Source organism: Uranotaenia lowii, chromosome 2 (genome assembly GCF_029784155.1).
Source record: "Uranotaenia lowii strain MFRU-FL chromosome 2, ASM2978415v1, whole genome shotgun sequence".
In the NCBI taxonomy this organism is placed as follows: Eukaryota; Metazoa; Arthropoda; class Insecta; order Diptera; family Culicidae; genus Uranotaenia; species Uranotaenia lowii.
In genome coordinates this window covers 332,779,772-332,805,221 of record NC_073692.1, presented here as the reverse complement: position 1 = coordinate 332,805,221, position 25,450 = coordinate 332,779,772, and the positions used below count along the sequence as shown (strand labels likewise).

The window sequence follows — 25,450 nt, the reverse complement described above, 5'->3', positions numbered from 1 at the left end:
GTACCGAGGATTCTGGTTCTGATTGCCGTGATCGGGATACAGGGAGGACCCAGTGATTGATCGTTCTTTTCGCTAGACGTCACCACCTTCAACCAACGAAGGACGAGCACGTGGTAGAGCCGGTGCCGGAATTGAAGAAAAACACTCGTGAAACGCTTAAGTCTAAGAAAAAAAAGCTGTGAGTTCTTTTTATTCTTTTTTATCTTTTTCTCCTCTATCTTTTTCCCTTTATTTGATTTCAACAGTTGTAAGCTTTGCTTATATTTTCCACACGGAAGGCATTCGTGTCCCCGTTGGAAAATATGAGCGAAGGCGGGGGGCTCCACCCGTTAACTATGGATGACGAAAGTGTCACCTACGAGGATGAGGAGTATTTGGAGGATTCGGCTGTTGCTGGTCCATCAAATACTTCCCATGCTCTGATGGAGGATAATCATGAATCACCCACAGTTAATAGTAGACCAACCCGGCTCCGTACCTACACAGATGGTACAACTTTCAATGGGCCTTGGGTGGTTTTCATCCGGCCCAAAACCGGTGGAAAACGACTCAATGTGATTCAGATAACTAAAGATCTGGCGAGGTGGACCTCCGTGACCAGCATAACTAAGGTGCGACCAGACAAGTTGCGCGTTGTTGTGGCTGACCGGAAAGCTGCCAATGAAATTGTTGTCAGCAATTTCTTCAAGCTTGAGTACCATATTTTCATTCCGTCTCGAAACGTAGAGATAGAGGGTGTGATAACGGAAATGAGTCTGGAGGAAGAATACATCAAATCCAACGGCGTTGGTAAGTTTAAAGGCCTTGACTCGACTTCGGTCGAAATCTTGGACGTCCGTCAACTTAAAACTGCCAACGTCGTAAACGGAGTTAAAGGGTACTCGCCTTCAGGCTCATTTCGTGTTACCTTCGCGGGTACCGCCCTCCCTCACTACGTCTTGATTGGCGGAATGTTGAGACTTCCTGTGCGACTCTTTGTGCCTCGCCCAATGAGTTGCAAAAAGTGCATCAAAATGGGACATACCGAGTCCCATTGTTGCAATAAAGCACGGTGCTCTCGTTGCGGAGAGAATCATGAGGAAGGAGCGTGCTCAGCAATAGAGCAGAAATGTATTTATTGCGGGGGCTCTCCTCATGATATCTCTGTGTGCGAGGCATTTAAGAGTCGCTGGGATAAGGAGAGGCGCTCTTTGAAAGAACGATCCAATCGCTCTTACGCCGCTATTTTAAAAAGCGCTTCTCCCCCGATTCAGCCTCAGATAAGTAACATTTTTTCAGTGCTGCCAGTTGACAATGGAGATACTGACACGACTGATGAAGATCATCCTATTGTTTTTGTTGCGAACTCTCGGAAACGTTCTAAACCAGCTCCGAAGAACCGCAGAATTCCAAAGAAAATTCCTACATTTAGCTCTTTAATCCATGATGGACAAAAGCCATCTTCTTCGGGGACAGAAAAATCAATTCCGCCAGGATTTCCCATTAATTTTGTTCCCCTAAATAAACCAAAAGCAGCGAAGACTTCGGAACCCCCAAAATCTAACACCGTTTCGGCTGAGCCATCAACTCAATCGGGAATTTTCAAGTTGAGCGACATCCTAAATGGACTTTTATCATTCTTCAACGTATCTGAATCGATAAGAGGCATCGTTTCCGCGTTGCTTCCTGTAGTAAAGACATTTTTAAAGCAATTGATGCAAACTTGGCCCCTTCTTTCAGTGTTTATCTCTCTCGATGGCTAATTTAAACCGAGAGGTCGGAGATATCACTGTTCTACAGTGGAATTGTCGTAGTATAATCCCTAAATTGGATCCGTTCAAATTTCTTCTTCATGAAACAAATTGCGATATTTTTGCGTTATCCGAAACTTGGCTTTCTTCTCAATCTAACATCTCTTTCCACGATTTTAATATCATCCGTCTGGATCGTGACGATTCTTATGGAGGGGTGCTTTTGGGGATCAACAAGTGCCACTCTTTTTATAGAATTCACCTTCCTTTATCGGGCGGAATTGAGATTGTTCCCGAAGATTGGAGACAAGTGAGAGTTATTGCTATCCAAAAGCCTGGGAAACCTGCGTCCGATTTTAATTCGTACCGACCAATAGCGATGTTGTCTTGCATTCGGAAATTGATGGAGAAAATGATTTTGTTCCGTTTGGATAAGTGGGTGGAAACAAATGGTCTCCTTTCAGATACTCAATTTGGGTTTCGCAGGGGCAAAGGGACAAACGATTGCCTGGCTTTGTTGTCTTCAGAGATACAAATGGCGTACGCGAAACGTGAGCAAATGGCTTCAGTGTTTCTAGACATAAAGGGAGCTTTTGATGCAGTTTCAATAGAGGTTTTGGCAGACAAGTTGCACTCCCGGGGTCTGCCTCCCCTTTTGAACAACATCTTATACAGCTTGCTTTGTGAGAAACATCTGAACTTTGCTCACGGAGATATTGCAATCAGAAGAACCTCTTACATGGGCCTCCCGCAGGGTTCATGTTTGAGCCCACTTTTGTACAACTTTTACGTAAGTGACATCGATTGTTGTCTCTCTGAAGGCTGCACTCTAAGACAACTTGCAGATGACAGCGTGGTGTCTGTCACAAGATCTACTGAGTCGCATCTGCACAGACCTTTACAAGATACTTTAGACAGATTGTCTTCCTGGGCGTTGGGACTTGGGATTGAGTTTTCCCCACAGAAAACGGAGATGGTTGTTTTCTCCAAGAAACGTCGACCTGCTCAACCTAAGCTTCAACTCCTAGGCAGAACGATCACTCAATCGAGATGTTTCAAGTATCTTGGAGTTTGGTTTGATTCCAAAGGCACTTGGCGAGCTCACATTGAGTATCTGAAAGGAAAATGCCAGCAAAGAATCAATTTTCTACGTTCAATTACCGGCACCTGGTGGGGAGCTCATCCGGAAGATTTAATAAGGTTATATAGAACCACTGTTCTCTCAGTGATGGAGTATGGCAGTTTTTGTTTCCAATCGGCTGCCAAAACACACCTGATAAAACTCGAACGTATTCAATATCGTTGCCTCCGCATCGCTTTGGGTTGCATGCCCTCAACGCATAACATGAGCCTTGAAGTTTTGGCAGGCATACTCCCATTAAAAGATCGATTCAGCTTATTATCACTCCGGTTCCTCACCAGATGTGAGGTCATAAATCCATTGGTGATCGATAATTTTGAAAGGCTACTTGAGCAAAATCTTCAAACCAGATTTATGTCTATATACCATGTCTTCATGTCCATGCAGGTAAATCCTTCTTTGTATTCTCCAACTCGTGTTTACATCCCAAACTACGACAACTCTTCTGTCCAGTTTGATTTGTCTATGCAGCAAGAAATTCGTGGAATCCCTGATTCGCATCGTCCACTTATGATTCCAAGAATTTTCGATGCTAAATATAGACACGTCGATGCTGACAAAATGTACTTTACCGACGGGTCCCTTATCGAAGAATCAACGGGATTTGGAGTGTTCAACCAGATTACTAGTGCTTCGTACTGTCTTCAATCTCCATGCTCAGTATACATTGCGGAGTTAGCAGCGATTTATTGGGCACTAGAAAATGTAGCCTCACGACCCGTTGAACATTACTATATTGTAACTGACAGTCTCAGCTCTGTTGAAGCTATCCGTTCGATAAGACCTGGAAAGCACTCACCGTATTTCCTCGGGAAGATACGGGATGTTTTGAGTGCTTTATCAAGTCGATGCTTTGTCGTCACCTTTGTTTGGGTCCCCTCACATTGTTCGATAGTGGGCAATGAGAGAGCAGACTCGCTAGCAAAGGTGGGGGCGATGGAAGGCGACACGTTTCAGCGTGAAATCGTCTTCAACGAATTTTACTTTTTGGTTCGAAGAAACTCTCTTGTCAACTGGCAGCGCAAATGGGACGAGGATGAGTTGGGTCGGTGGCTTCACTCGATTATCCCAAAGGTAAGCCTCAAACCCTGGTTTAATAGGTTGGACCTGAGTCGGGATTTTATTCGTATATTTTCCCGTCTCATGTCCAATCATTATCCCTTAGACGCGGTACTCTTTCGTTTGGGTATTGCTGGCAGCAATTTGTGCAGTTGCGGCCAAGGTTATCACGACATCGAGCATATTGTTTGGTCGTGTGAGGTCCATCTTGTCGCCAGAACGACTTTCATAGATTCCCTTCGGGCCCGAGGAAAACCACCTAACGTTCCAGTGAGAGACGTGCTAGCTGTGCTAGATTTGGACTACATGTTCGAAATCTACTTCTATCTAAAAGCTATCGATCTCCGTCTATAACCCTATTTTATTTTCATATTTCCCTTTCTATCTTCTTTTTTCTTTAAAAAAAAAAGTGCTAGACTAAGAAAATGATTGTGAAAAACAAAAAACGAGTGTGGCTCCTTAAAACTTAAACGTATGAGCCGTTTCAAATAAAGAATTATAAAAAAAAAAATTCATGTGAATTTTAAGTGACCATCAAGTGAAATCACTTAAGTGACCGATCAAGTGAATTTCAAGTGAATGGCAAAGTAAATTTCAAATGTATGCTCAGGTCATTAATATCTTTCATTTGTAGTGGTTTTTAGGTGAAATTTCGGAATATCAAACATGAATAAACTTTGTTTCTTTAAGACAATTATTTATTGATAAAAATACGACGTAAAACCCGTCACTTTTTCCTTATTTGGGTTCAAATAGAAGTTTCGGTTTGAAAAAATCATTCACTTCCTGACGAGACATTCTGGTTGATCTTTTCTGAAAAATAATTTAAAAAAATTTAAATTTAACAAGTATTTATTGTTTTGCATGATACTTACTTTAACTTCACTGTACTTGAATATTTTCAAAATAATTCATCATCGGAAAACGTATCCAAAACCTGATTGCTTTAAAACAGGTCACTGCGACGTGTTGACCGATTCACACGATATTTCTGCCGACCTTTGGAAAAATATAATTGTTTAAAAACATATTAATCGCAGCGCACTAGATTGGACTGCGCACTCATGACTGCGACATTTGTGCGAACTTGTACATTCGTGCGTCCTGACAAATCAGTGTCAAATCTGTCGGAGTTCTTCACGATAACCTCTTTTCAGTCAACCTTTGTACGGATAAATGCGACTGCAAAACATTGCACGAAATCCAATTTTCAATGAAAGAGATAATATATATTACTCTAATTCTGCACCTACCGACTCAAACAAACCTCTGCTGTTTCTTTTCCAAACAACAATAAAACAATCAATACTGACATTGTTGACATTCGCTATTCAAAAAACCACTTGAACAATAAGTGATGGGCAAGTGAATATTGGCTTAAGTGACCGGTCAAGTGAATTTCAAGTGAGCATCGAGCATTCAGTGCCGGTCACTTAAAACTTAAGTAATGAATGAGTGAATATTGATTTGGTCACTTAAAACTTAAGTGAAAGGCAAGTGAAATGTACATGAGCCACTTGAAATGAAGAAATTCACTGAGTTTTCACTTTTAAGTGAATCTTCTAGTGTATTTTAAGTGTGATTTTGGGTTAAGTGTAAGTGCTACACAAGTTATTTCAAAGTATGCGACTGATTACTTATTTGAGCAATAGGACCCCTCAATTTTCCATAAATTGTAATTTTGTTTCAAATCCCATACATATCATCCGAAATTTCATAACTATTTTGGACCCTGCGTTTACACGGCTCTGCCGGCCGATTGAGGTTAAGCGCAATGTTATACCTAATGATCTACCTATCTTGATACTATACACAGCAAGAAAAATTCAGTGTAAATTTAGATCGAAAACGATGCACGAAAACGGAACATCGATTTTGGTGTAAAATTCTATCAAGGTATATTTTTTTCGAGGATCTAATTTTTGAGGCGTGTAAATTTAGATCGAAATCAATGCACGAGATTGGATCACAAAAGCCGTCGTGTAAAAATACACAGGAATGTAAATTTTAAAATTTATTATCGTAAATATTGATATTTTGTCTAAATGTTAAGGTTTTTGCTTTTGTCTTGAATAAATACGCCGCATGTATCATTTTTAATTCACATTTATTTCCAAAACTGAACATAAAAAAAACCATTCGGAAGCGTCAGTCTGATATTGTTGTTGCATCCGATGATTTCCAGCACGGGAATGTTTTTCGAATCAGCGTGATCAGCATCCTCGAATGGTTCCGGAAATCATAATTTTTCGGTCAGCATCCTGCACACTTGAATTGTTCTGACAAAAGTTTCTCCGGATAATCACTGGCCGGATATCAGCAGCTGCGAAAAGTCTGACCTTGCTGTAATGGAGAGAAAACTAATCAGTTTCAACCATATTCTTCATTTCACGTCTCATAAACTTACTACTTTAAAGACTCTTAAAGTGCTCCTGTAGCTACGCCTTTGAATGACTCGTTTCCGAATAATTTTCCGACTTGTTTACTTTGGGCCCGACGCGCAAACTAATTTGAAATATAAAAAGGCACAATTTAAATATTTGCATTCAATTTTATTTCTATTCAAGTTTATTTCTATTCAATTTTGGAAAATAGACTAATATAACAGCGAAAGAAGTTTAAACTTACATCTTTTTGGAATTACACTCAAGAAAAAATAGATCACTCGTGTTTTAGATTCCGTGTACTTTTAGAAATTTTTTGCTGTGTACTACTGCATTATTTACATCAATTGACAGATGAGAGTTAGAATGTATTAACTCTAACTCTCATCTGTCAATTGACGTAAATAATTGACACAAAAAATCTCAAATATAATAAAAAAAAACAACTCAAAAAGACTGCTAAACGCTTAGAAAATCCTTCACAAAAGTAAGTGAAAAGAAGTCAAAACAACCCGTAAGTGCAGGAAGCCACAAGTACCGAGTATGTAGAAAGTACTCCGAAGTATGTTAAAATCACATAGAGTAGGAGAATCACATACAGCAGAAAAAAATCAAATTAGAATTTTAAAGACAAGGAATTCTGTCAAATTGAGGATGCTTTATATGTACATACATTCAAAAGGAAGTTTATTGTTTATCAATAATGAACGATATAATAATATTAACGAGATTCGCGATTCTTACTTCACTTTTTCCCTCCGGTTTGTTCAAGAGATCCAGATATTTTCATTCGTTCTTCTTCGGGATTTCTGTTGAATGGCTGTGGAATGCTGAAGGACATGGAAGCCACATTTTAATACCATATCGAAATCTCTGGTTCATTCACTTGAACTGGTGTCCATGGGGTGAAACACGCTGGCCAAACATGAAGTGGATATTCTAATGAATCGAAAAGATTGTTATTGAAATTAGTTGTAATTTTTTCAGAACAAGAGGGAACATTACCTTATACTGTCGATGTACTTTATTTTGAAGCCCATTGCTTCAACCGGAATTCAATTGCATCAAGTTGCGGATTCGAACAATTAAGGCTCCCCCTCTACTAACAAAGATTAATAAGTAATCCACTAGGCAAAATGAAACTTTATAAGTAAAATGCCTTAATAAACAAACCTACGATTAAAAAAAAAGAGTTGCGGATTCCATATACTTCGATACCAATCATTGGATTCGATGATGTGTAACCGTCGTTACAAACGCCTCAGATGTTTTTTAATTTGTTTCATTTTAATTATTTGTCAAACTGTTGTTTTTCGTCTTGTTTTTAAAATATAGTTAGGATTAGGGATAAAAATAATTATATAGTAGTTAGGTTTAACAAAAAAACATAATTGTTAGTTTTAAGTTGGGCGTGTGGTTTCATCAGCAGCAAGGCTGCAACCAACATCGTCTTCAAGGTCGACATTGCATGTGGGTTGCATGCAATCTGCAAGAACTCGCCCAAACGAGTTAGATGGAATGAGGAAGAAGAATCTGGAGCGGAAACCCAAGAAGAAGAGTCGTTGACTCAGCCTCCTATTTCTTCCGGCGTTCGTGCGAGTCAGACGTGATTTTGTCCAACTCTATGTATGTGGAGTTGTGAGTTTTTTGAACCCACAATCGTCAATTGTTGTGTGAAGTTCTCGTGTTTTGCTGTCACCGTATCATCACCGTCGCACGATTCGGCCTAGCTTGCCTAGTGTAAGCTACGTCTAACCGTAATAGGACGTTCGGCCTCTGGTTCAAGGGTAACCATAATCGCAAAGGAGGCCTATCTCTCGGGACTCGGGACAAGTTTCTCGGGTCTCTAATTATAAAGGAGAGCCCTTCTCAGCGCGACCAATACGGTCTTGCCGTGGTCCGCTGATCGAGCCAAAGAAGGAAGACGCCGTTAAACCCTCACCTGCTTGTCAACGCCAGACAAGCGCCATCCAAAACAGCACAAGGAATATCTCGAGAGGTGGATTCCCCAACCAATCCCCGCCGCCATATTGGGAACCATTTGGTTAGCGGAAATCCCCGAAGGAAGGTCGACCAGCAGTGAGCGCTCACCACCGTAGTAAGCATCGCAGCATCGGTACGTACCGCATCCAGCCAACTACAGCCCAACCCACACCCTATACACACACTACACAGTAGCTTGAATAAAAAGCCATTTACAAAAATCAGAAAGTAAAGTTTAAAAGCAGTTTTCTTTCCGTTTTAATAAAAAGTAATTTTTCCGTAATTTAATTCTGCTTTGTTGTTCTTGTTATTTCGAAAACCCACAGTTTGTCTTGTAAATTTTGTCCGCGTTCCCCTCCGATTACCCAGCCGTAGGCCGACCCTGAGACCTAGTCAAAGGAGTCTTCTACGACTGAGCTTAAAATATCCGGGAGTTGCTGGCCAAAAAGTCTCACTTGGCGCCCAACGTTAAAGTCGTTCGGTAATCGGAGGATCGATTAGTGTTTAAAAAAATCTGTGGTTTTTTTTAACAGGGCGGTGGGTGAGTACACATTCAGTTACCTGATTGTGTAGTTACCTCACACGATTCCTCCTGACAATCAGAGTTGGAAAATCGGTTAGAGAAGAAATTTGAAAATTGACTTTCTGGGGAAAACTTTGCTAAAAAAAAGAATGGTATAGATTCCACGTATTGTTTTCTGATTCGGAACAAAGTTTAAAATTAAACAGTACACTATACCTGGGCCAACACTAAACACCTACACTAACAGAAAAGGTCCTGAAAAAGAAAAAAATAAAACACTACACCTGAACCCACAAAACCCACATAACAGCACGATTTATTGAAAATTTGCACCTATTGCTATTTTAATTTGTTTTGATTGTCGTATTTATTTAATTTATTTTAATAATTCTAGCCTTAATCAAATTTTAATTATCCTTAATTTGTAAAAAGAGTGAGTCCAATAATTATTTCTAAGTTTTACCAAAGATTTTATTAGCATTTCTCTGTGATATTTCTGTACAATGTCGGAATTTACTCTACAATATCGTTCGTTAAACGTGAACCATCTACTAGATGATGAGTTAGAGCATGAGCTCACTATTCGCGCGGTTAAATTTACGAGTGGCGAATCGCGCGATGTGAAACGCAGGAAACTGCGAAATGCGATGAAACAACAACGCGAAACAAACCATTTCGAGCTTCTACCGGTAGAAGAAAACGCGCGCGAATCAGAGTTCAATCTGATTGATGAAAAGATAGCGAAAATTCGCGATATGCTAGACAATCGTCGTGCGCGGAAGTCTATGCTAGCCGAACTTAAAACGCGTCTCATTCATCTGTATTTCCGTCTTATCAGATTGAAACTAGTGTTCAATACGCAGAATCTAGAGGCCATTCCGTTGATGTTGCTCAATGACCACTTCTCTTTCCTTTCCAATGATCCGTCCTTAGCTGCGGAAACCTCGCGAAGAACGCTGGAATATATTGAACAGTTGAGAGATTTTGAAGTAGGAAGTGATGATTCGAGAAATGAGGAAGAAGAAGAGGAAAAGGAGGAGTCGGATGAAGAAGAAATAGATAATTTTGAGAAAGACAGGCGTATCACATTCAGGAATAGGTCGGAGGAAATCAATTCGAGTACTCCTAAAAGAACGGTAGAAAAGAAACGGGAACTAAGTAGAGAGTTTTCACTGTCCGATGTTGCTGAACTTATTTCAGAGAAATTGGCAGAATTTAAAATGGAAATTTTTGAAACTCAAGATAGGGATAAGAAACTGAACCAATTAAAAAAGAAACCAATTAACCGTGAAATTGGTAAAGCAGATCGGGGTTTGAAATCTAATAAGAAGTTTACTCCCACGCATTCTGATAGCAGCGAGAATGAAAGCATTTATGCTGCTAAAACTTTGAAGCGCAGACCGAGACCAGTAACTGACTGGAAACTGCGCTATGACGGTAGGGATGAAGGTAGACATTTAAATCGATTCATAACCGAAATTGAATTCTTGTCAGAGGCAGAGGGGATTAGTAAAGAAACGTTGTTTCACGAATCCATTCATCTCTTCGCTGGAGATGCTAGGTCTTGGTTCATAGAAGGGAAGAAAAATAGGCAATTTAGAAGCTGGAATGAACTCGTGGCCGAGCTGAAGTTGGAGTTCCAACCTCCAGAAATGGACTTCAACTATGAACAGCAAGCAGTGAACAGGCGTCAGAAAAGGGGTGAAAAATTTCAGGATTTTTACAACGCGTTGATGGAGATTTTCGGAAGGATGGCCGATCCCCCAACGGAAGAAAGGATCTTCCAAATCATGTTCCGGAACCTTCGAGCGGATTACAAAAATTCGTTAGTCGTGAAGGGGGTTAGGACATTGCATTCGCTCAGGGTTTGGGGTAGAAAACTCGATTCTGTGAACTGGTTCATGTACAAGAACATGGATCAAGCTCCCAGGCAAGGTCAGCTGCACGAAATCTCACAGTATCCTTCTCAGAAACAGCAGACGTCTAACGGAAGGGATTGGAAAGGTAGCGGCTACCAAAAGAGCGCCGATTGGAGGAATTCGGGTCGGTCTGATTTCAAAGTTCAAAATTATGATCAGAGAGGTCAGACCAGATCCAAGTTCCAGGACCAAAGGCGCCCGGAGCCGAGATCTTACCATTCTCAACCCAACGCTCAGGAAGGTAATAGCAGGACATCATTGGAAGCTAGAATTGCAAATTATCGGGTACCGGATCGAAACGTTTGTTTCAATTGCAGGGAGAAGAACCACCACCATGATGCTTGCTTAATGGAAAAAGAAAAGTTCTGCACAAAATGTGGCCTCCATGATTTCTCCCGTGACTCTTGCCCATTCTGTGAAAAAAACGATCGCACGTCGGCGTAGGAGGTCGCCGAACGTTCTCCAAAAATCCTCAAACCATTTTCGTTCCCTATCAGGCAGAAATAGAAGAGCTCATTATTCGCGTAGAAGGTGACAACCGCCCGTTTGCGAGGGTGGACGTGATGGGAGTTCAGGTTGTTGGGTTGTTAGATTGTGGGGCACAAATGACGGTTTTAGGTGTTGGAAGTAGGAAGCTGCTTGATGACCTAAAGCTGAAACAGTACCCCACGAACATAAAACTTTCAACAGCCGGTGGAACTGCCCTGAACGTTACAGGAATCGTTGATCTGCCTATGATGTTTAACGGTGAAACTAAATTAATATCTACAGTTGTAGCGCCGAACCTTAGTCGTCGTTTAGTTCTAGGAATGAATTTTTGGAAGTCTTTTGGAATAGAACCGTCGGTTAGTAGGATAGAGGAGATCGCGTACGAAGAAAATGAAGAACCGGAAGTAGAGAATGAAGAATTATTGTCATCAATTGAAAAGCATAGATTGGAGGAAGTGAAGAAAAAGTTTAAAGTGTACAAAGAAGGAGAAAGGCTTGATGCGACACCGCTCATGACCCATTCGATTGAGTTCACCGAGGAATTCAAGGACGCGCCACCAATTCGGATGAATCCTTACCCGTGGTCGCCTGAGGTTCAAAAAGCAGTTGATGAGGAATTGAATAAGTGGATCGATGCGGGGGTGGTCGAACAATCGCATAGTGATTGGGCTATGTTAATAGTTCCGGTTGTGAAAAAGGAAGAAAGCTCGGACTCGAAGGAAGGGAAACTTAAGGTTAGGATGTGTATCGACGCGAGAAAGTTAAATGCTAGGACCCGGAGGGATGCCTACCCACTTCCACATCAGGACCGTATCCTTAGCAGGTTGGGTCCAGCCAAGTATTTGAGCACTATTGACCTTTCCAAGGCATTTTGGCAAATACCGTTGGATCCAAACTCGCGAAAGTACACGGCTTTCCGGGTGTTTGGGAGAGGGTTGTTCCAATTTACCAGGCTTGGAATGGGATTAGTTAACAGTGCCGCCGTGTTATCGCGTCTCATGGATCAGGTGTTAGGGTATGGTGAACTGGAACCAAATGTGTTTGTTTACCTGGACGACATCGTCATTGTAAGCAACACATTTGAGGAGCACCTCCGGAGTTTAGAGGAAGTAGCCAGACGACTCAAAGCTGCCAACCTTTCCATCAATTTGGAGAAATCCAAATTTGCTGTTTCAGAACTTCCATACCTGGGTTTCATCTTATCTGAAAAGGGATTCCGTCCTAATCCAGATAAGATCGAGGCTATCGTAAACTTTGAGCGACCCACGTCGGTCAGATCGTTGAGACGGTTTTTGGGAATGGTTAACTATTATCGACGCTTTATTGATAATTTCAGTGAAAAGACTGCGCCACTGACGGATTTACTAAAGGGCAAACCTAAGGTAATCCAGTGGAATGCTGATGCGGACCAAGCCTTCTCGGTCCTCAAAGAAAAATTAATAACAGCGCCGATACTAGCAAACCCAGATTTCCAGAAACCTTTCACGATCCAGACCGACGCGAGCGACACTGCTTTGGCTGGGGTTCTGACTCAGGAAAATGATGGAAAGGAGCATGTTGTCGCTTACTTTTCACGGAAATTGACCATGACCCAAAGGTCATGGAAAGCCGCTGAAAAGGAAGGGGCTGCAGCTATGGAAGCTATTGAGAAGTTCCGGCCATATGTAGAAGGAACACGATTCACACTCATAACGGACTCGTCAGCTCTTTCCTTCATTATGAACAGCAAATGGAAACCGTCTTCCAAACTTAGTCGCTGGAGCATGCTTCTACAGCAGTATGACATGGTTATACGGCACAGAAAAGGATCCGAAAACGTGGTTCCGGATGCCATTTCAAGGGCTGTAGAAAGCATCGACACGAATAAGCAGGAATGGTATCCAAAGCTGTTCAATAATGTTGGAAAGAACCCCGAAAATTTCCCGGATTTCAAAATAGAGGACAACAAGTTGTATAAGTTCGTCGCTTCCCCCATGGACACTATGGACTACAGGTACGAGTGGAAGCTGTGCGTGCCAGCAGAGCTGAGACAGGAGTTGCTGAAACGGGAGCATGATGAAGCTTTACATCCAGGATTCGAAAAGACGGTTTCCAAATTAAAAATACGCTACTATTGGCCACAGATGGCAGCCCAAACCCGGAAGTATGTTCGAGCGTGCAGTATGTGCAAACAAATTAAGCCGTCAAATTTGCCTACCGTACCGCCGATGGGGAACCAAAGGTTGAGCAGCAAACCTTTTCAAGTCCTTGCCATCGACTTTATTCAAAATTTGCCCCGGAGCCGGAATGGGAATGCCCATTTGTTGGTCTTGATGGATTTATTCTCCAAATGGACCATTCTCGTTCCGGTTAGGAAGATCGAGAGTAAACAGGTGTGCAAAATTGTAGAGGATTGCTGGCTCCGGCGCTTTGGGACGCCTGAGGTGTTGATAAGTGATAACGCCACAACGTTTACAGGCAAGGAATTTGGCAAGCTGTTAGAACGTCGAGGAATCCGCCACTGGCCGAATGCAAGGCACCACAGTCAGGCTAATCCAGTGGAACGGGTAAACCGAACCATCAACGCCTGTCTGAGGTCATACATGCAGGATGACCAGCGGTTGTGGGATTCCAAGATTGCTGAAGTTGAGGAATATCTCAACACAACCCATCACGCTTCAACTGGTATGTCACCTTATCGGATTCTTTACGGGCACGAGAAGATTCTTAAAGGTGAAGAACACAAATTAGAAAGGGACGAGAGGGAATATACCGTTGAACAACGTGATGGGTTGCGTCGTGATATGAATCAAAAGATGTACAATATTGTGGAGCAGAATCTGAAGAAAAGTCACGAAAAACATGAGAAGACTTACAACTTGCGTCACAAGAAATTCGGTCCATCTTATCAAGTGGGTCAGAGGGTGTACAAACGGAATTTCCGTCAGTCGTCAGCGGCTGACGGTTATAACGCGAAGTACGGTCCCTTATTCATCCCTTGTGTAGTCGTGGCAAAAAGGGGGACGAGTTCGTATGAGCTGGCAGACCAGTCCGGTAGAAATCTAGGAGTCTTCTCTGCAGCTGACCTTCGTCCTGATGATCAAAGCTCATAATATGAACTACAGCAATAAAAATGCAAAAAGAAACTGATCGAAGCCCCACCCTGAAATTCCCGTTTCGTGAACCAGGCCATTCAAAAAAAAAATGTCCAATTGATTCAAAAAATGTTCAATTGTGATTAAAAAAATAAAAATCATAAATAGTAAAAAAAAAACACTCATCGAAGCCCCACCCTGAAGTTCTAATTTCGTTAAACTGACCATTAATAAAATGTCCAATTGAATCAAAGTGTTCAATTGTAGTTAAGTTAAAAAAAAAATCAAGAAAGAATCGAGTTGCGAAAAGTCTAATAATCCATAAAACTACTCACCGTTTTGCTACCGCTGGTAATCTTTGATTTACCCTAAAAATAAAAAGAAAAATAATTATAATCAAAATCAACTATAATCAGAAGTGACTATTTACAAACACACGCATGATCCAGAGTTTGATGCGTGGTGAGATGTCATCGTTGCACCAGGGGAGTTCGCGTGAGATAAGCGTAGAAGTAATTCTCTCCATAAACGCGTGAGGCGTGAGACGGAGCTCGTATAGTACGCCTCGAGGAGGATGAAGATGAGGCGTGAGTGTCGCTTGGAAAAGGGTGAGATCCTGATCACCTGGGATACTTCTCATCATCGTTTTATCTCTCAGCCGTATTGTTTCATTATGAGAATACAAGTGATGGTTCCCCTCGTGAATTTAAAAGACATGCTGAAATGAAAAAGAAGAATAAAAAAATAAATCAAAAAGAAACAAATAATTGGTTCAAAGTGAAAATTCAATAATTTTTAAAAATAAATTTCAGAAAATAGATGAATTAGGATTAGATTAGATAAATTAAATAATATTGGATAGAATAGTTAAGAAAAGCAAAGTGATTATAGGATAGATTAAATTAGATAGTTGGGAAAAGGTTGGAATATAGAAAAATGAAAATTCTTCTGTATTGGCGCCATACAGAAGAGAAAGTGCTAGCACTGATTGGTTTGAGTAAAGGGTGAAGAAAGTAGAGTGGTCATGAAAGATTATCAAATCCTGAAAACATGAAATCAGCCGGGCATTACACGGCGTGACACGCGTTCGGGAAGCCATCTTGCCGCTTGCTTCCAATATCGCTCATCGCTACCAGGACGGCCGCCTGGACGAACGATGTTGGAACTGACCGGAATCAGTCCAACAATCATCGTACTCTTTATGGTACATAATATTCCAGCTATTAGCTGTGTCTCGCTTGTGATCACTACCGTACTATGCTTTCCGTTGTTTCGTTGAAAACCCGTACCGTCCCGACCGCGTTGTTCTCGTTCGTGTTGTTCGACCGCGTGTTTAAAAACAACTGACTCAACCTTGTCACATCATACCAACATGATGAAATGATTAATGGATGAACTCACTTACCGTTTAAATGTCAGGTGCTCGTGCTGTTATACAGAAACACTAACATGTTATAATCACCAGTGAATATTATGGCAGATTACATTCTAGGGTAATCTGACCAATAGTTGTCGCCGATTTTAAAGTGTTGTTTCGTTTCTCAAAATAATAAATGGTTTTTCTACTGCTTCATGTTACGGGGGGGTAGAAAGCAATTTTCAGGTGGTTTTCTTTGCCAATTTGAATTCTTTGTAGGATAAATAATCATGCGAATGGGCTTCTACTGATTATTTACCGTGGAGGGAGGATAGTGTAACCGTCGTTACAAACGCCTCAGATGTTTTTTAATTTGTTTCATTTTAATTATTTGTCAAACTGTTGTTTTTCGTCTTGTTTTTAAAATATAGTTAGGATTAGGGATAAAAATAATTATATAGTAGTTAGGTTTAACAAAAAAACATAATTGTTAGTTTTAAGTTGGGCGTGTGGTTTCATCAGCAGCAAGGCTGCAACCAACATCGTCTTCAAGGTCGACATTGCATGTGGGTTGCATGCAATCTGCAAGAACTCGCCCAAACGAGTTAGATGGAATGAGGAAGAAGAATCTGGAGCGGAAACCCAAGAAGAAGAGTCGTTGACTCAGCCTCCTATTTCTTCCGGCGTTCGTGCGAGTCAGACGTGATTTTGTCCAACTCTATGTATGTGGAGTTGTGAGTTTTTTGAACCCACAATCGTCAATTGTTGTGTGAAGTTCTCGTGTTTTGCTGTCACCGTATCATCACCGTCGCACGATTCGGCCTAGCTTGCCTAGTGTAAGCTACGTCTAACCGTAATAGGACGTTCGGCCTCTGGTTCAAGGGTAACCATAATCGCAAAGGAGGCCTATCTCTCGGGACTCGGGACAAGTTTCTCGGGTCTCTAATTATAAAGGAGAGCCCTTCTCAGCGCGACCAATACGGTCTTGCCGTGGTCCGCTGATCGAGCCAAAGAAGGAAGACGCCGTTAAACCCTCACCTGCTTGTCAACGCCAGACAAGCGCCATCCAAAACAGCACAAGGAATATCTCGAGAGGTGGATTCCCCAACCAATCCCCGCCGCCATATTGGGAACCATTTGGTTAGCGGAAATCCCCGAAGGAAGGTCGACCAGCAGTGAGCGCTCACCACCGTAGTAAGCATCGCAGCATCGGTACGTACCGCATCCAGCCAACTACAGCCCAACCCACACCCTATACACACACTACACAGTAGCTTGAATAAAAAGCCATTTACAAAAATCAGAAAGTAAAGTTTAAAAGCAGTTTTCTTTCCGTTTTAATAAAAAGTAATTTTTCCGTAATTTAATTCTGCTTTGTTGTTCTTGTTATTTCGAAAACCCACAGTTTGTCTTGTAAATTTTGTCCGCGTTCCCCTCCGATTACCCAGCCGTAGGCCGACCCTGAGACCTAGTCAAAGGAGTCTTCTACGACTGAGCTTAAAATATCCGGGAGTTGCTGGCCAAAAAGTCTCAGATGAAGAAAATCGGGAACAAACTAAAAATAATAAAGATTCTGATGAAAAACAAACATCGTAGAGCTTAGTTTCTCACAAACTTACCTAGAGCAACAAAATGATTCGAAGCAATTCTTCCGTTCGTAAAGTTTTCACGACGCACACAAATTGAATGTTTTGATATTTACCAGAGCAGGATGCCGCTAAGACTGATCTCCAATTTTACATACTTTGAAGTTGTTTAAACAGTAGGGGCAATTTCAAAAACAGAAAGAACTTAACAAATCTTGTAATTTCTGGTACTCACTTCTAAGTAAAAATGTTTGTACTTTAAAGTATGTATTTTTGACGGTCTCAACACGTAAAATTTTCTTAGAGTGTAACATGTTTCGCATTTTTATGGGTCATACTGTAGATGTAAAGAAAATTATCGATTTATTCAAATTTGCATTTCAACTCAAATTTCAGATGATATTTATATAAGTATTCTTCATATTGTTCCAAACGTTCTATTCTCAAGAAATTCTGCTACAGTAGTTTCCTCGAACTGATAATAAGTAATCATTTTTTTAAGTAAAATTACTCTGTACTTTCTTAAATTTTAATATAGAAAGTCGTAGCATTGACATGCAGAAGGTTTAGAAATGTTATTTTTTTCTTCACGAAAACCAGTACCAAGTTTTTTTCTCTAATCTTACGTCTTATCTGCGTTTCTCCCATCTCAATCTATGTCTTATCTGCACCGTACAACGGACATCCGGAATCGCCAACAAAAAAAAAACAACTGCCACGAAACAACTGTCGACACCAAACAAAAATTTGTAAAATTTCTCGCATTCATTCCGTTTGTGATGACCTCCGAAAACCGTCCCGATGATGTTCCTGACTTCTGCCCTCCCTCGGCCCCAGACTGAATCCGAAAAGGACAAGGACACCAAAGAGGCCGAAAACGACAAGGATGCCGGCAATGAAAATTCCGGCCAGCTGGGCAACAATGTGGCCTCACCCGGCAAGGACGCCAAGAAGAGCAACGCGGGCGGCGACGATACGCCTAAATCGCCTAGCAAAGGCGGTTTTAAGCCGTAAGTCATAATGGAGCTGATTTTTTTTTCTTCTTCTATGTTCTGCATATTTTAAGCTTCTCTCTGAAAATTAACTTTTCCAGGAAAACACTACCGGTCAAAAGTAATTTGCTGGAAAAAAAATTATCAGACCGTTAAAAACTTGTTTTGACCGCTAGTGTTCGCCTACTGCTCTCAATTATGGAAAAACATAATCATTTCCTATAATTTCCGGTAACGACACCGAAGCCTAATAATAACATCTGATAACGGCTCATTTACTTTCTCCCATTTACCTTTTTTAATGATGCCCAAATCGCCCGCCCAACCAACAGTGACGAAGGCAACGTGAGACGAATGCACACGGCTGTGAAACTCAACGAGGTTATAGTCAACAAATCGCACGACGCCCAACTGGTCATACTGAATCTGCCAGGCCCACCGAGAGAGACGCATATGGAGCGGGAAAGCAACTGTATCCTTTTGCAAAAAAAAATCTTTCAAATCATATTTTCATGATTTCAACAGCATTCATTCATCATCAGTTCAGTTCATTTAAATCATCAAATAATGAATATGCCAAACTATTTTTTCGAATATACAAAACCAAAAAAAAAGTTTATGGCTCTAGTATTGGAGAAGGGGGGTGTAAGTAATAATTTATTTTTATAACGAGCTGCATACAACATTCAACAATATTTTTGAAAGACCGTTTTGATGGTCCTTCACGAGTTTTTATCTTGTTCGGATGCAATATAGCGCAATGATTGAAAATACATGAAACAGTTATTAAAAACTCAGGATTCGATTTCCGTTCTGTAAAACTCTCATGTATATTTTTTTTCATTCGATCCGATGCATAATAACGAAATTTCTGCAAAATTTTGAAGCTGTTAATATGTAAGTACGACCCCTTTTTCTATCCTTTGATACAAAATTTGAAATCATAAATGGATCACCCGTCCTGTAAAACTCCCGCATTGGATATGGACGACTCCTTTTTCTGTCGTTTGATTCAAAATTCGAATCCAGGTTATCGATTGTCCATTTTGCAAAACTCTTGTGTATAAATTTTCGTCTCGATTCGATGCATAGTAATTGCAGAAACATTGAACAATAGACTGAGTCGATTTGGGGTCATTTTTGAATTTCTCAAACCCTGGGGTCTAAAAAGCTTCTGTTTGGCCATGATTTTTTGCAGAATTTTTAAGCAACGTTTACATGAGTAAATTTGAACTTTTAGGATTGTATGGGTAAATTGAATATTTTGTACTGAAAAATCAACATCATTTTTGTTTCGTCTGTGGAACCCAGGAAGCTGATGGTTTTTGTGCCGATTTATAAAATTCTTGAAGGAAGTTTTCCGCTAAACAACTTTATAGAAGACTGTAACTTCGTATCTCATTAGGAAAAAAAGTTATTAGCTGTTTAATAGAGGTATGTTCTTTTGCACTGATCAACAATAAATTCAATTGACATCCCTGCAGGGTGCCTAGCGAGGTATTGCGTGACTACTTTTCATGCAAAATTTGGCGAGGCTCAAGCAGTGATGTCAATAGAATTTATTGTTAATCAAAGCGAAAAGACATACCCCTGTTTAACAGCTAATAACTTTTTTACCTAATAAGATACAAAGTTACGGTCTTGGATAAAGTTGTTCAGCGGAAAATTTCCTTCAAGAATTTTATAAATTGGTACAAAAACCATCAGCTGGCTTGGTTCCACAGACGAAACAAAAATTATGTTTATTTTTCAGTACAAAATATTCAATTTTCCCATACAAACCTAAAAGTTCAAATTTACTCATGTAAACGTTACTTAAAAATTTTGCAAAAAAACATGGATGAGTTTTGGACCAAAATGAAGCTTTTTAGACCCCAGGGTTTGAGAAATTCAAAAAAGAACCCCAAATCGACTCAGTCTAATTGTACAATTTATAGAGACGACCCCGTTTGCGACCCTAACTAACACCAATATTTGACTTCTAAAATATATGTATTGTCCGTGCTGTAAAACTCCCAAGTACTTATTTTTAAAGTTTTCATTTAATCAATATAGTCACAATATGTAATGATGTCCATACTTGTTTTTAAACTTACAATATTTATTTTCATCTTTTTAAAAACCATTTCAATAAATACAATAGCTACAGTATATAAAATTATGCAAATTTGAGCTACGAGAATATAGTAGATATCATGGCCGTAGGAACGGGGGGGATTTTGGGGGTTAAACTAGGGTTGCCATCCGTCCAGCAAAAGCGGGACATGTGCCGCTTTTTTGTTGAATGTCCCGCTTTTCCTTAAAATGTCCCGCTTTTTTTTTGGAAAACTTTTACGAAGCATAATGACTAACACTGAGCAAAATCAAACTTAAGTCTCAATTTGAATTCTGTGATGAACAGAAAGTCTTTCAAATACACCTTTTCTCAAAATCAGCAGCATTTTTCATAGTTTATATAACGTAATACTGAATAACTCTAAAGCTCTAGCATTATAGTAAGATTCTGCTACAGTGTTCTTGAAGCACGTTAAAAAAACGTTGCTTTCAAATACTTATGTACTACATATTAAGAGATTAATTTTTGCGCAGGAATCTTAGTTAAATCGCGTTTTATTCTACACCACCTTTTTTGATTCAATTGCCCAAAGTATATAAAGACGGAAGGTGATGGAAGTTTTCTTGAGTTTTTAAATTTATGAACAAATTACTAAACAAATGATTTTTCAAAGGTTTGTTTTCACGGTATCAAATCCGCCGTTAACATATACGACTTGAAATATTGCCTCTCAAAGAACGTGTTAATTCGTGAAAACAGTGGAAAATTACGGTGCATAAATATGGCAAAAAAAAAACATGTAAATAGAAGTCATGTAGGAAAAACTGAGCAAAATCACTCTGTCTTAGTGTACTATCTATGAACATTTTTGGGTGATGATAAACTTATAAGTTTGGCTTGACAATTATATTTTTTTTAGATTTTCTTGAATGTCCCGCTTTTTTCGGCTGTGTCTTGCCAGATAGGTTAACCCCCCCCCATGAAAGTTCATGAACGTCCCATGAGATGTTTTACTGAAAATTCTCAATTAAAATTTGTTTTTCGAGTGTAAAAATATTGATTAAGATAATCGCCCCAAATACTCATCTCAGGCAAGAATTTTGAAACAGACTTTCAAAATTTTCTCACTTGTTACAAAAAGGTAAACATCGACTTGAAGATACGAGACAACAAGACTAGAACCATTATAGATGTTTTATCTGAATTCAATTTTACTTGGTATATTTTATTATTCCAAATTTCCAAATATCGTCATCTGTTCTCAACTTAGAACATGTAACTTTGATTTCGAATCATTGTTTGGACACGAGTATCAGTTTGATAAATTTGCAAATAAATGAATAATGGAAGGTAAGAAGTTAGAGTTAATAATTTCATTGTTATTTTACGTCTGGGTTTATGTTCTTCTTTGTTTGTTGGCTTGGTTTGGTAAAAAAATGTCAAAAGTGATTTAATAATTTATCACTTTACAGAAAAGCAAACAATCAAAGAACAGTTAATTATTACAAGTTTGTTTGAAATCTCAAATCATAAAAAATATATAGAAATCCAATACTAAAATGATGATATGATACATAATTCCAGATTCGAATTTGCACCCTTGTTCTGATTGAAAACTCAAATACAAAAACACGAATGCAACTGCGCAATTTTCATTAGGAACTGGGAACTAGTTTTGATCGATTTTCCTAAATGTTTTAAAATTGAACCAGTAACTTAATTTTAAATTCAAATTAACTTCCTTGATTGTTATCGATATGAAAAATTCAAAACCAAAATATTGCTATTCTTAGATTTTTATTCAAATTCGAATTCGATTCAATTTTTTTTTAAATCTTCCGAATGATTTAGATTTTAGATTTAAAACTGGGAATTGGAATTACGATTAGGAATTTGTATTGTAATCAGATACAGCATTGGGGATCGAAATTGAAATTTAGAAACGCACAACATAGTATTACTTCGTATTGGAAATTCGTAGCTCCAGATAAAACATTTATATTGAGAATTGAAAAAAAAAATTGTAGCTCGAGATAAAACATTTATGTTGAGAATTAAGAAAAATATATTTTTATTTTGATAATTGGCTTACATTTCTGATCAAAAATCATAAATAAAAAAATTGAAAAGTTACAATTTTTTTAATTAAAAAAATTATGTTAAAACAGCTTCAGGTATCAGGTATCAGAAAGGTGTGTGGGCTTAAAGCGACACGTTATCCAAACCACTGGGAAAATTGTGCCTAACCCTTTTTTTTATAATAATTCATCATTTACCTGTAATAATGTCGAATAAATATCAGAACCACAGTTGGGAGTTATAAACGAGTCAGAAATTCTTTGTGTTAATAGGCAATGAAAAATGTATAACATTTATTTCATGTATATTATTTAAATATTTTTTCAATTTTATGTAACAACTAACTTTTTTATTTTTTTTTATCAGTGTTTCACAGAAATATGAACTCGCGATAACGAGTAGAATATTTTCATATTGGTTTTTAACAAAATGTTCACTGAGTTTTCATCAATCGCAAAAATGACTTGGTATTTTCCATTCATTTTGGGACCTATTTTAATAACTTTCCAGTCACAGATATTCAAATTAGGATTTTGCTTACTGATGGTTTTAAGAAAAATCCTAGAACCATTTCTATCCAGAGATGGGCACGCAGGAACATTAACAACTGCCCGACGCAAAGGCGGAACCGGAGTAAACGGGAGAATCACGAAGTTTCGTGTCGTCCGTTTCTTGTTTATGTCAGCTAACGCTGCATTCAGCCACGCAAGACTTGCCGTATTTGCCGAATGGAACCATCCAATTCCCGACAGATAACCTGAGCCCATGAACTGGGGTTGGAAATCTTCACTTGGGATCCTTTGAATGATATTCACTAGTTGATGCTCAACTCCATCAAAGAATGTTTGGTCAGTTTCAGCATCCACACATTTGACTATCAACTTCAAATCGTTGCAGTCAATTGTACGCTGTTTCTTATCACCATTTTCGACAGGTGACTTCGCTTGGCGTTTCGCCCCAGCACTGGTGGGACTTTGAAGCAAAGCTTCCTCGGTGATAATATCCATGTATGAATCTAAATATTTAAAATAAAACAAAAATGTTTTTTTTTCAAATTGACCAAATTGAACTACACTTAAGTTAACCTTTTTGTGACATTTTAATGCCGAAAGTAGCTTTCGTAGAAAACAAAATTTCACTATCTTCGAAGATCCTTAGGGGGAAAAAACCACTGTTCGAGAGTGAAGTCACAGATGTTGTAAATATCTGAACAACTAGAGTATTGAATACAGATTAAATTGTTCTTGTCTTCAGAACAATCAAGCAATCAACAACGCGTTTAGGTTTGAACAAAACCATGCACATACAATAAAGCAATGCTTAACACACTGCTAGCTCTAAGTAGAAGAGTTCGTTGAACTGAACCTTCAGAACCAAAAGTAGGCCAAATATAAATAAGTATTTTTTTTTTCAATCCTTAAAAATAAATAAAATTTATGAAATTCAATAAATTTGTTTCATGCAAGAACGCATGATCCATACAATAAAATGACTAGATTTATTCTTAATAGTCGATTTTCATCGAATGATATCACACTTAGGACACAGCGAAAAAGTTTCCTGGCCTTTTATCATCTATTTGATGTTCCACTTTGGGGTTTGATGAAATGTGATCACTTCAATTACACATACCTGGACAACAGCCGTATCAGTGATGGGCAAAAACATCGCAGACGATTTTCCGATAAGAGAGCAATGGTGTTACAAACGCTCTCTCTATATCTATATAAGGTTAATTTTGGGTTTTCATAAAAACACTATGAAATGCATGCAAAACACACAGAAATGTGGACACACAAACTGCTGGAGCAGGTACTCAAAGTATTCCGTAGCTTCTGAAGCACTAGGCACTCATTGGGGTTTTTTTTTCTCCAATGGGGTTTTGGCATCCATTTGCCTAAAATCAAAACGATTTTCACTTTCATGGATATTTAATGCCCTAAAGACAACATTAAACTTATTCACTTTAATCTATAACAAGAAAACACAACTTATGGTATCACATCAGCACTGATTTTTATATAAAAATTTCTTTTTACGCTAAGAAAATTGAATAAAATTATGCCACTACGGGAGCAATGCACGATCCGCGACGAACTACTACCACCGACTGCTACCACCGACTGCTCAAATCAAAAATAAAAAAATTGAAAAGTTACAATTTTTTTAATTAAAAAAATTATGTTAAAACAGCTTAGGAATTGTTGTTTTTTTCATAAATTCATTCAAAAATTATATTTTAAAGTGATAATCATAAAAATTCTGAATCATAAGTGTGAACTTTCATAAAACAATAAATTTTGGGTAATTTTTTTATGATTCTCACTTCAAAATATAATTTTCAATTAATTTATGAAAACACAACAATTCCTAACTTCCAAATGAACCCTTCAAATCTGCAATACGATGTTATATGAGAAAGATAAGAATGAGATAAAGTTGCATATTTTTAAAAGAATGATCCCAAACTTTTGGTCGATACATCAAACTAATAGGTGATCCCAAACTTTTGGGTGATAACTTAAGTGTCTATTTTATTAATTAAAAGTACCTTCTAAAATTTTTGCACAAAATTTTTGTATTGGGTTTTGAGAAGTGAAGAATAAGGATTCTAATGCAACTCAAATTTTGAAATTTTGTCCACTCTATCCCGAGATGAACGGCTTTGAATATTGAGTGCGATTTTTTCAAAATGTTCTAACTTTAGGTTAAGTACATATAAGGTACAGAACTAGAACATTATTTCTGGGAAAAATACCTCCGAAATATCAATTGCTCATTATCTTTCAAATGACATCAGAAGATTTGCAATATGCCCTAAGACGTCTGAGATATGAACGATCAGAATTTGCATGTTTTTTAGCGGGTAATACCAAAATTTTGGCCGGCCGTGTAAGTATTCCTTCAAACTGCAGCCTTTTTTATTAGTGAGAATTTGCTTAATACTTGTTTTTTTTGCCGGGAACCAAGCTTAAATGTCAATTAAAAATAAAATGTACCTTTTCAAAAATAAATCAACGAAAACGTACGTACGTACGAAAACTGATAGAATTTCATAAGACTCTAATGAAAAATAAT

At 38.8% G+C, this 25,450-nt stretch overlaps 1 protein-coding gene across 8 annotated transcripts in view; it reads left to right on the top strand.

The window, feature by feature from the left end:
• Nucleotides 1-25,450, top strand: part of LOC129748030 (solute carrier family 12 member 4) — a 780,735-nt gene that overhangs the window by 741,554 nt on the left and 13,731 nt on the right. For 6 of the 8 annotated variants that reach the window (XM_055742491.1, XM_055742493.1, XM_055742489.1 and 3 more), the window contains 2 exons: nt 18,083-18,255; nt 18,570-18,709. In XM_055742491.1, the coding sequence (XP_055598466.1) occupies nt 18,083-18,255; nt 18,570-18,709 (313 nt within the window). The remainder of the gene's footprint in view (nt 1-18,082; nt 18,256-18,569; nt 18,710-25,450) is intronic. The other 2 variants (XM_055742490.1, XM_055742488.1) reach the window with 1 other exon arrangement.